General features: G+C 41.0%; 1 protein-coding gene across 1 annotated transcript in view; it reads right to left on the reverse strand.

Annotated features, from left to right (window-relative positions):
- TNN (tenascin N) overlaps positions 1 to 12,414 on the reverse strand; it is a 57,507-nt gene that overhangs the window by 28,178 nt on the left and 16,915 nt on the right. Inside the window, exons 6-7 of the mRNA XM_059059916.2 lie at positions 11,225 to 11,488; positions 7,603 to 7,866 (exon numbers count right to left, since the gene is read on the reverse strand). Of these exons, the coding sequence (XP_058915899.1) occupies positions 7,603 to 7,866; positions 11,225 to 11,488 (528 nt within the window). The remainder of the gene's footprint in view (positions 1 to 7,602; positions 7,867 to 11,224; positions 11,489 to 12,414) is intronic.

Raw genomic sequence — 12,414 nt, forward strand, 5'->3', positions numbered from 1 at the left:
GACAAAAAATGTCATGTAGAAAGGGGCCTTGAGGGCTTCCCTGGTGGTGCAGTGGTTAACAATCCGCCTGCCAATGCAGGGAACACGGGTTCGAGCCCTGGTCCGGGAAGATCCCACATGCCGTGGAACTACTAAGCCTGGGTGCCACAACTACTGAGCCCACATGTCACAACTACTGAATCCTGCATGCCTAGAGCCCATGCTCTGCTACAAGAGAAGCCACTGCAATGAGAAGCCTGTACACCGCAACAAAGAGTAACCCCTGCTCGCTGCAACTAGAGAAAGCCCGTGCACAGCAATGAAGACCCAATGCAGCCAAAGATAAATAAATAAACAAATAAATAAGAAGAAAGGGGCCTTGAAAATATTAAAGTATCACAGTTATTATAGGAAAAAAAAGCAGGCAGAGATAATATTAGTGTATACTCTGTAGAGATGGGTATTATGTGAATTAATAACATGCCCCTTACGACAGCTCCTGGCACAGAGTGGATGTCCAATGACCATAAGCTATTTTAAATGATATCAGTTTGTTGATATTTTATGAATGTACAGGATTATGTTCCTCCATACCACACACAGGGAAGGTGTTCGAACATGTATTCACCAAGAAAATAATAGCGTTTCTTTGTTCCACATATGGGCATACCTCATTTTATTGTGCTTCTCTTTATTATGAATCAAAGATATTGCACTTTTTACAAATTGAGAGTTTGTGGCAACCCTGTATCCAGCAAGTCTATTGGCACCATTCTGCATGTGCCAATAGCATTTGCTCACTTTGAGTCTCTGTGTCACATTTTGGTAATTCTCATAATATTTCAAACTTTTTCATTATTATTTTATTTGTTATGGTAATCTGTGATCAGTGATCTTTGATGTTACTACAATTTGTTGAAGGCTTACATGATGAATAACATTTTTTAGCAATAAAATATTTTTAAATTAAGCTATATACTTTTTTAGACATAACACTATGGCACACTTAATAGATACAGTGCAATGTAAATGCAACTTTTATATGCACTGGGAAACAAAAAATTCATGTGACTTTCTATATTGTGATGTTCACTTTATTGTGGTTGTCTGGTACTGAATTCACAACATCTCTGAGGTATGCCTACAGTTCATTTCAAAAGTCATTACCCTAAGGTCCTATCACATATATGCAACGGTATGTTCAAGTGGGACTATTCTTATCTTGGTTTAGGCTGTGACTCCCAAGAAAATTGGTATTTACTTTCCAACCTGAGGGCCCACAGCCAAGGCAGGACCAACAGTTTTGTGGCCTTTGATTGACCAACCAACTCCAGACTACGAAAGAGGCTGGAGAGTACAAACAGGTGGGACTGAAAAGAGTGGATTTCTTTGGAGAGAGTTACACCGTGAGTCCCATGGGTGAGAGCCAAGCCTCGAATAAGCAGTTGCAATGGGATCCCTTACAGAGCTGCTTATGTATACTCCAGAGCAGAAGTTCTCAACCGGGGGTGATCAGCAATGTCTGAAGACATTTTTGGTTCTCTCAGTTCATTGTGGAATGGGGAGGCTCATGGCATCATATGGGTAAAGGTCAGGGATGCTGCTAAACATCCTACAATTCACAAGACAGACCCCTGCAACAAAGAATTATCAACAGTGCCGAGGTTGAGAAACCCTGCCCAAAGCTTGGGGAACACCATGGGCTGGTGTCTGACATGTGCCTAAAATATCTGAGAGGTGAGAAAATAGCTGGTTCTGCTGCTGCAGAGCAACAAGAGGCTGCAGCATTGCAACAGACCCATACATCTGGTTGCGTGGACAAAGGATGCATGTGTCTTCCCCATGGACCAGATATGGGCCGAAGAAAGGAAAGCCCACCTGGGACTGTTTTAGAAGCTGTCCAAGAGGATCACCCAGAGGGGTGAGGTGGGGTCACCTCACCCCTCACCAGAGAAGGGCACTGGAGGGCACCCCCACATGTATGGGCAGAGGGGAGCAGGAAACCAGTAGGAGACATGCATGTATCTACAGAATCACTACAGTCAAAGAGGACAAATGTGGTGTCTCTGAAGAACACGAGGAAGTGTTCCATGAAAGAAAAGTTAGTTTTAACCCTTGTTAGGCCCCATGGAAGACCCAAGCCAGCTGTGACTATTACTGTCAAGCAAGATCCCTCACCTCTCCTCCTCCCTACACCACTTACCTCGCACGTACCAAACATAAATGGGTCAGGAACTCGAGTTAGCACTCTGGAAGGACAGTGCTTAAAGAATGGACTGGAAATACAAGAGAAGCCGAGCACGCCCCCTTCAACGGCAAGCAGTTAGCCCACAAATGGCCCAAGATGATGGAGAGGAGCAGGTTTAAAGTTACATAAAGTATGTACAATTACATGGATGTAGACATGTTAATTACTAAAATGATACATATTTGAGGCTAAAAGTGACTAGACATTTGCTTAGTTTGAGCTAATAAAACATTATTATTTCTGCATAAAACGCTCATCCAAAGAGCAGAAACAAAACTAAGCACCCCAGAAAGGCTTTATTTATTTATTTAACATCTTTATTGGAGTACAATTGCTTTACAATGGTGTGTTAGTTTCTGCTGTATAACAAATTGAATCAGCCATACATATACATATATACCCATATCTCCTCCCTCTTGCATCTCCCTCCCACCCTCCCTTTCCCATCCCTCTAGGTGGACACAAAGCACCGAGCTGATCTCCCTGTGCTATACGGCTGCTTCCCAATAGCTATCTATCTTACATTTGGTAGTGTATATATATATCAATGCCACTCTCTCACTTCGTCCCAGTTTACCCTTCCCCCTCCCCGTGTCCTCAAGTCCATTCTCTACATCTGCACCTTTATTCCTGTCCTGCCCCTAGTTCTTCAGAACCTTTTTTTTTTTTTGTAGACTCCATATATATGTGTTAGCATATGGTATTTGTTTTTCTCTTTCTGACTTACTTCATTCTGTATGACAGTCTCTAGATCCATCCACCTCACTACAAATAACTCAATTTCGTTTCTTTTTATGGCTTAGTAATATTCCACTGTGTATATGTACCACATCTTCTTTATCCATTCATCTGTCACTGGACACTTAGGTTGCTTCCATGTCTTGGCTATTATAAATAGAGCTGCAATGAACACTGTGGTACATGACTCTTTTTGAATCATGGTTTTCTCAGGGTATATGCCTAGTAGTGGGATTGCTGGGTCGTATCATAGTTCTATATTTAGTTTTTTTTGTGTGTGTTGTTTTTTGGGTTTTTTTTTTTTTTTTTTTTTTGCGGTACACGGGCCTCTCACGGCTGTGGCCTCTCCCGTTGTGAGCACAGGCTCCAGACGCGCAAGCTCAGCAGCCATGGCTCATGGGCCCAGCCGCTCCACGGCATGTGGGATCTTCCTGGACCAGGGCATGAACCCGCGTCCCCTGCATTGGCAGGCGGACTCCCAACCACTGTGCCACCAGGGAAGCCCTATATTTAGTTTTTTAAGGAACCTCTATACTGCTCTCCATAGTGGCTGTATCAATTTACATTCCCACCAACTGTGCAAGAAGGTTTCCTTTTCTCCACACCCACACCAGCATTTATTATTTGTAGATTTTTGATGAAGGTCATTCTGACCAGTGTGAGATAATACCTCATTGTAGTGTGGATTTGCATTTCTCTGATGATTAGTGATGCTGAGCATCTTTTCACATGTTTATTGGCAACCTGTATATCTTCTCTGGAGAAATGTCTATTTAGGTCTACAGCCCATTTTTGAATTTGGTTGTGTGTTTTTTTGATTTGAGCTGCATGAGCTGCTTGTATATTTTGGAGATTAATCCTTTGTCCATTGCTTCATTTGCAAATATTTTCTTCCATTCTGAGGGTTGTCTTTTTGTCTTATGGTTTCCTTTGCTGTGCAAAACCTTTTAAATTTCATTAGGTCCCATTTCTTTTTGTTTTTATTTCCATTTCTCTAGGAGGTGGGTCAAAAAGTATCTTGCTGTGATTTATGTCATAGAGTGTTCTGCCTATGTTTTTCTCTAAGAGTTTGATAGTGTCTGGCCTTACATTGAGGTCTTTAATCCATTTTGAGTTTATTTTTGTGTATGGTGTTGGGGAATGTTCTAATTTCATTCTTTTCCATGTAGCTGGCCAGTTTTCCCAGCACCACTTATTGAAGAGACTGTCTTTTCTCCATTGTATATTCTTGCCTCCTTTATCAAAGATAAGGTGACCGTATGTGTGTGGGTTTATCTCTGGGCTTTCTATCCTGTTCCATTGATGTATATTTCTGTTTTTGTGCCAGTACCATACTGTCTTGATTACTGTAGACTTGTAGTATAGTCTGAAGTCAGGGAGCCTGATTCCTCCAGCTCCGTTTTTCGTTCTCAAGATTGCTTTGGCTATTCAGGGTCTTTTGCATTCCCATATATATTTTGAAATTTTTTGTTCTAGTTCTGTGAAAAATACCATTGGTAGTTTGATAGGGATTGCATTGAATCTGTAGATTGCTTTGGGTAGTAGAGTCATTTTCACAATGTTGATTCTTCCAATCCAAGAACATGGTATATCTCTCCATCTGTTTGTATCATCTTTAATTTCTTTCATCAGTGTCTTATAGTTTTCTGCATACAGGTCTTTTGTCTCCTTAGGTAGGTTTATTCCTAGGTATTTTATTCTTTTTGTTGCAATGGTAAATGGGAGTGTTTCCTTAATTTCTCTTTCAGATTTTTCATCATTAGTGTATAGGGATGCAAGAGATTTCTGTGCATTAATTTTGTATCCTGCTACTTTACCAAATTCATTGATTAGCTCCAGTAGTTTTCTGGTAGCCTCTTTAGGATTCTCTATGGATAGTATCATGTCATCTGCAAACAGTGACAGCTTTATTTCTTTTCCTCTTTGGATTCCTTTTATATCTTTTTCGTCTATGATTGCTGTGGCTAAAACTTCCAAAACTATGTTGAATACTAGAGGTGAGAGTGGACAACCTTGTCTTGTTCCTGATCTTAGAGGAAATGGTTTCAGTTTTTCACCATTGAAATGACGTTGGCTACGGGTTTGTCATATATGACCTTTATTATGTTGAGGTAACTTCCCTCTATGCCTACTTTCTTGAGGGTTTTTATCATAAATGGGTGTTGAATTTTGTCGAAAGTTTTTTCTGCATCTATTGAGATGATCATATGGTTTTTCTCCTTCAATTTGTTAATATGGTTTATCACATTGATTGATTTGCGTATATTGAAGAAACCTTGCCTTCCTGGGATAAACCCCACTTGATCATGGTGTATGATCCTTCTAATGTGCTGTTGGATTCTGTTTGCTAGTATTCTATTGAGGATTTTTGCATCTATGTTCATCCGTGATATTGGCCTGTAGTTTTCTTTCTTTGTGACATCTTTGTCTGGTTTTGGTATCAGAGCTGTGGTGGCCTCACAGAATGAGTTTGGGAGTGTTCCTCCCTCTGCTATCTTTTGGAAGAGTTTGAGAAGGATAGGTGTTAGCTCTTCTCTAAATATTTGATAGAATTTATTTGTGAAGCCATCTGGTCCTGGGTTTTTGTTTGCTGGAAGATTTTTAATCACAGTCTCAATTTCAGTGCTTGTGATTGGTCTGTTTATATTTTCTATTTCTTCCTGGTTCAGTCTTGGAAGGTTGTGCTTTTCTAAGAATTTGTCCATTTCTTCCAGGTTGTCCATTTTAGTAAACTTTAGGTGCTTGTAGTAAGCTCTCATGATCCTTTGTATTTCTGCAGTGTCCATTGTTACTTCTCCTTTTTCATTTCTAATTTTATTGATTTGAGTCTTCTCCCTTTTTTTCTTGATGAGTCTAATGATTTATCAATTTTGTTTATCTCCTCAAAGAACCAGCTTTTAGTTTTACTGATCTTTGCTATCGTTTCCTTCATTTCCTTTTCATTTATTTCCAATCTGATCTTTATAATTTCTTTCCTTCTACTAACTCTGCGGTTTGTTTTTTTTCTTTTTTTTTTTTTTTTTTTTTTTTTGCGGTATGCAGGCCTCTCACTGTTGTGGCCTCTCCCGTTGTGGAGCACAGGTTCCGGACGCGCAGGCCCAGCGGCCATGGCTCACGGGCTCAGTTGCTCCGCGGCATGTGGGATGCTCCCGGACCAGGGCACGAACCCGTGTCTCCTGCATCGGCAGGCGGATTCTCAACCACTGCGCCACCAGGGAAGCCCCTCTTCTTCTTTTTCTAATTGCTTTAGGTGTTAGGTTAGATTGTTTATTTGAGCTGTTTCTTGTTTCTTGAGGTAGGATTGTATTGCTATAAACTTCCCTCTTAGAACTGCTTTTGCTGCATCCTATAGGTTTTGGGTTGCTGTGTTTTCATTGTCATTTGTTTCTAGGTATTTTTTGATTTCCTCTTTGATTTCTTCAGTGATCTCTTGGTTATTAAGTAGTGGATTGTGTAGCCTCCATGTGTTTGTATTTTTTACAGATTTTTACCTGTAATTGATATCTAGTCTTATAGCGTTGTGGTTGGAAAAGATACTTGATGATTTCAATTTTCTTAAATTTACCAAGGCTAGATTTGTGACCCAAGATATGATCTATCCTGGAGAATGTTTCATGAGCCCTTGAGAAGAAAGTGTATTCTGTTGTTTTTGGATGGAATGTGCTATAAATATCAATTAAGTCCATCTTGTTTAATGTATCATTTAAAGCTTGTGTTTCCTTATTTATTTTCATTTTGGATGATCTGTTTATTGGTGAAAGTGGGATGTTAAAGTCCCCTACTGATTGTGTTACTGTTGATTTCCCCTTTTATGGCTGTTAGCATTTGCCTTATGTATTGAGGTGCTCCTATGTTGGGTGCATAAATATTTACAATTGTTGTATCATCTTCTTGGATTGATCCCTTGATCATTATGTAGTGTCCTTCTTTGTCTCTTGTAATAGTCTTTATTTTAAAGTCTATTTTGTCTGATATGAGAATTGCTACTCCAGCTTTCTCTTGATTTCCATTTGCATGGAATATCTTTTTCCATCCCCTCACTTTCAGTCTGTATGTGTCCCTAGGTCTGAAGTGGGTCTCTTGTAGACAGCATATATACAGGTCTTGGTTTTGTATCCTTTCAGCCCATCTATGTCTTTTGGTTGGAGCATTTAATCCATTTACATTTAAGGTAATTATCGATATGTATGTTCCTATTACCATTTTCTTAATTGTTTTGGGGTTATTATTGTAGGTCTTTCACAGAAAGGCTTTAAAACCGGTGAGGAGTGAAGAAAATTTGGTTTTGGATCAACCATCCCTCAGCATGATAGTTACTTGTGCTTTCTTCGTATATATTCTTTATGAAGGGGAAGGATTTAGGCGTTAATAACAAAGCAGGTGCACAGGCAGAGAACAAAGGACAATGAGCAATAATGTCAATGTTTAAAGACCAAACTTTGGTCTTTAACCAAACAGGACAAGCTATGCATTCTAAGAGAAGCCATTCAATGGAAGAAAGGGGTACACAATTTACTATGCAAGGATACCAGCCTGTTCATCCTTGAGCCTCCCTTTCAGCCAAGGTCAGAGAAGGAAAACCAACCTAGACGGACATCAGCTTAGCAGTGACACAGTGATGATGCATGTTCCATTACCTGTCGGGGCCTTGGTTTCAGCCACCCTGCTCTCCTGGTCCCCCTTCTGGGCTGACACGTGGACTGTGTACTCCACGCCTGGCCTCAGGCCCGTCAGGATGGTGCTGCTCTTCTCCTTCCCCACCGGAACCTCCCTGGAGTCTCCATCAGCAGAGGTGTAGCGCACCAGGTACCTGTCAATCACGGCCTGCACTGGGTCCCAGGAGACGGTGGCCGTGTTCTCTGTCACCCGGTCGGTCACCAGGTTTTGGGGGCTGTCAATTTCTTTAAGAGAGATGAAAGAGTGTATGATTTGCCAACTCTGTAATTCGTGAAAGGCCAGCACACAAACAATCAAAATGATGACCTCAACAAATTTCAGAGTCTGTTATATGCCAATGGTTAGGATAACTTAAGGGTTTAATTAAGCAAGCGGTCTGAAATTTCTAAGAATGAGCTATTTGCATTCAGACAAAGCCAATATTCAGTCTCAACACTATAAACTTTTTCCACAAGTTGCCTTTGGATAAAAAGAATTCGTCTTCATATACAAATTTCTCCTTTACCCTGGATTTACATAATAAACTCTTTTAGTTCCTGGCTCCTTGTACCTGAAAGCAATTATACTTCAATAAATCTGTGCATCTGCTTTAATATTTTCTTTTGGAAGAAAAATATCCCAGAAGTAGGACCTGTCAGTTCTTTCCATAAAAAACATTATGTCTGAGGCCAGAGAAATGGGAGACTTTTAAAGTGAAGGTATTTGAGGTCTAGGCTGATAAAAAATAATCCTACTTGTAGAATCTGTCTGGGTTTCTAGGCAGTTAAACTGGGTTGAAACGTGGGCTACCCTATTTCCTGGTTGCTAACTTTGGACAAACTGTATAACTTAAATCTTGGTCTCCTCATCTCTACAAAGAAGAAACTATCAGTACCTACTTCTGGGTTATGGTGAATAGTACATGAAATATTGCACAGTAAGTGCTAAAATATGAGCTCTTTTTTATTACTAACATCACTTGAGGTATGAAATATCACTTTCTCCTCAAAAATATAAACTCTTAAAAAGTCAATAAAACAAGGAATTGGGTGCAATGATTAGCATGCCTTTATGATCCTGTTTCAAAAACCACCTCCTTGAAAAACCGAGCTTTCTGTGATAGCAGCTGCATTTCAAACCTGTGCACCATCGCTTGCCAGCTCAGCCAGGCCAGCTCAGTGGGATACACAGCCAAGGAGGCCTTGCTAGAAGGAGCACAGGACACCTGACATGAAAGACACACAGACAGCTGACATGAAAGGACAAACAATTTACCCTGGGATTCTATGCTGGCGTCAACACCCCAGCCTCATCTTTCCCTACTCCACCCCCTCACAGACCTACCCACCATAAACACCACTAAAGATGACATTATTAACATAAATGCATATTAAGACATGACAGAAAACCAACCTGTCATGTTCCCACACCTTAGGTCCCTGCATATGCTGCTCCCACTGTTAACAGCCGTACATCCTTCTAGATTCCATTCAGAGGTCACCTATTCCTATAGGCTGCCACTTACCCCCACTTTTTTTCAGGTTCCCATACCTCCAGGGTTATTTGTTTGCTCTGGAACATAACTCATTGCACTTTGTCTTTTTCAATTCTCTCCTCTACCCAGAGGATTGTGAATGCCATATGAGCACAAACTGTGCTTTTACCTCTGTACCCCCAGAGCCTAGCTCTGTGACTGACACCCCCAGCAATACCACACCCCAGTGGCTCTCCGTGATCTGGGGTGCTTTACTTGCACCATGCCCATCTGCGAAAGGGGAAGCCTCTTCTCCATTCCAACTTCCACTGTCTTAAAAAGGCTGACCCACATGCTCTTTCTTTTCACAGCACTCAAAATCCTAGTGAATGGAGGTCCGTGTGTAATATAAACCAGGAGCTGGTAATCTAGAGCCCATGGGCCAAATCTGACCCACTGCCTATTTTTATAAATCAAGTTTTATTGGAACACAGTCATGCTAGTTCATTTCCATACTGTCTATGACTGTTTTCTCATTTCAATGGCAGAGTTGAGCGGTTGCAACAGAGACTGTATGGTCCCCAAACTTGAAGATATTTACCATCTCACCTTTTACAGAAGGTTTCCTGACCTCGACTTTAAACAAAGTAGGTCTCACCATCCTTACTGTCAACTTCTCCTTCCCCTGGAGGAGACAAGGCCCATCTGGCCCCAGGAGGCTATGCAACACAAAGTGCTTCAAGGCCAAATGCAGATTAACATATCTGTACACTGAATGTCTGTGTCCCCCAACAAAAATTTATATGTTGAAGCCCTAACCTCCAATTTGATGGTATTTGGAGGTGGAACCTTTGGGAGGTAATTAGGTTTAGAAGAGGTCATGAGGATGGGGGCCCCCACGATGGGATTAGTGCCTTCCTAAGAAGAAGATGAGACCAGAACTTCCGCTCTCCACCATGTAAGGAAGAAGGTGGCCATCTGTAAGCCAAGAAGAGAGCTCTCACCAATAAATGAACCAACTGGCACCCAGATCATGGGACTTTCCAGGCTCCAGAACTGCTGGAAATAAATTTCTGTTATTTAAGCCACCCAGTCTATGGTATTTTGCTATAGCAGCCCGAACAGACTAAGACACATTTTAAGAAATAAGCATGACTATCATTTATGTAGCACTCTCTATGTCAGGCACTTACATGAATTAACTCATGTAACCCTCACACTAACCCAGTGATGTAGACATTCATATGCCCCATTTTACAGACAAGAATCTGAGGAACAGAGGTGAAGCAACTTGCCCCAAATCACTCAGCTAGTAAATGGTAGAGGTGAGATTAAAATTGGACAGTCAAGCTTCTGAAACCATATTCCTAACCAATTATCAGCTTCTCTGAGAGTCTCTACACTAAGTGTCCACAACAAAGGCCAATCAATATGCGAATTGTTTTCTATGATTCCTGTCAAGTGTTTGGAACCTCAAGTGGACTCCAGGATTAGGCTTCTCTGAACTCAGGGACAGCGCCAGAGGAGGTTTTAAGCAGAAGGAATGTCTGGGATACACCCCCATGCAGCCTCAGCACACCCGCAGGCCCCAGTCAGGCAGAACAACTGGATGGAGTAAGGGAGCCCTCACAGTTTCTGAAAGCTTCAAGTCAGAATTGGTACATTTGGTAAATGTTGACTCAGGAGGCAAACCATTTCCATGGTCTGAAAGAGAGCTCCAGATTACATGCAACATGCCTGTATTGTCACTGCAAACTGAGGTGAGCATTCAAATTCACTGTCAGCCAAATGTTTTGAGTTTTAACGTCCAAAAAATGAAAATTAGAAAGTGTTCCTCTACTCCAAGGTAGTTGCATATGGAATTCCAACCCAAATAAGTATGACCTTCTGTATCAAATAAAAAAGATGGACTCTTTTGCTTGAGGTTAAAAAGGAAAAAAATTCATAATTATAAAATTTGAAATTGCTTTTGCAACCCCCCACCCCAACACCTGCAAACAAAAAGGTTGATGCTAGGTGGGCATCAGCCTCCTGATTCAAAAATCAATCTTCTCCTTGCCATGAGGAAACCTGTTTCTTTAGAGATGGGAGACAGTAAGAATGAGAGAAGACTCCCATCCTCCTGTTACCTGTGAGGGCCTTGGTGTCAGCCTTCTTGCTCTCCTGGTTGCCCCTCTCAGCCCACACATAGACTTTGTACACCTCTCCCGGCTTCAGGCCCATCAGGACGGTGCTGCTCTGCTCCCTGTGCACAGCTGTGTCCTTCATCTCCCCATCAGTGGAGATGTAGCGCACCACATACTTATCAATGACAGCCCGGACTGGGTTCCAGGAGACCATCACTGTGTCTTCTGTCACTCGATCAGTGACCACATTGGTTGGACTATCAATTTCTTCATAAAAATGTATGAGAAAGAAAAATTAGAGAAGGCATCTGGCTGGTCAAGATCACAAATGTTTCAAGATCGAGTGCATCTGGGTGACCTGGTTCCACAGTCTATGCAATACAAGAGGCCCCCTCCATCATCTGTGACAGGTGGACAACTGGCCTCTGCTTGAACCCTAAGCTGAGAAAAGTCTTCCTGATGGACTTCCATTTTATAATCACTGAGCACGTTAGAGAAAACTCCTCCAAGTGTGGCCACTTAAAGTATTACTCCTTCGAGTATGTCTGCCCTCAGTGGGCATATAGAATACACCTGATTCCTCTTCCTGGAGACCATCCAGCAAGTATTCAAGAATAATTCTCATTCTCCTTCCTAATTCTCCTTTAATTAAACAGCTTCACCTCGCTAATTTATGCACTTAAGAGTTAAAAACTATTATATTATATTAATTATATTATATATTATATTATATTAATCATATTAATTATATCATATTAATTATATTATATTATATTATCAACTTCCCAACTTCCAACTTATAAAAATAATTATATCATATCATACTATATTATATTATAAATTTATATTATCAACTTCCAACTTAGAGTTTCTAGACCTGGCACTTATATCTAAACATGCTCTTGTCTTTCCTTTTTCAGAGAAAAATTCCCAAAACTCAGTTCATTCGTTCAACAATTCACTGAGCATCCATCCCATGCCATGGCCATGTGATGGCACTCAGGAATCACCAATTAACAAAACAGTCAGAAATCCCTGCTCATGAAGACTTTATATTCTAGAAGCACCAACCCAGAACAAAATGCCCTCCATGTCCCAGACACTTTACCCCCCAATAACATAGCCTCATCCCACAGTCTCAGAAAAATCCCTAAGTTTTTCATACTTGTCCCAGTTACCCCAGGGGCGCTCAA

This window comes from Kogia breviceps, chromosome 1 (genome assembly GCF_026419965.1).
Source record: "Kogia breviceps isolate mKogBre1 chromosome 1, mKogBre1 haplotype 1, whole genome shotgun sequence".
Taxonomy (NCBI): Eukaryota; Metazoa; Chordata; class Mammalia; order Artiodactyla; family Physeteridae; genus Kogia; species Kogia breviceps.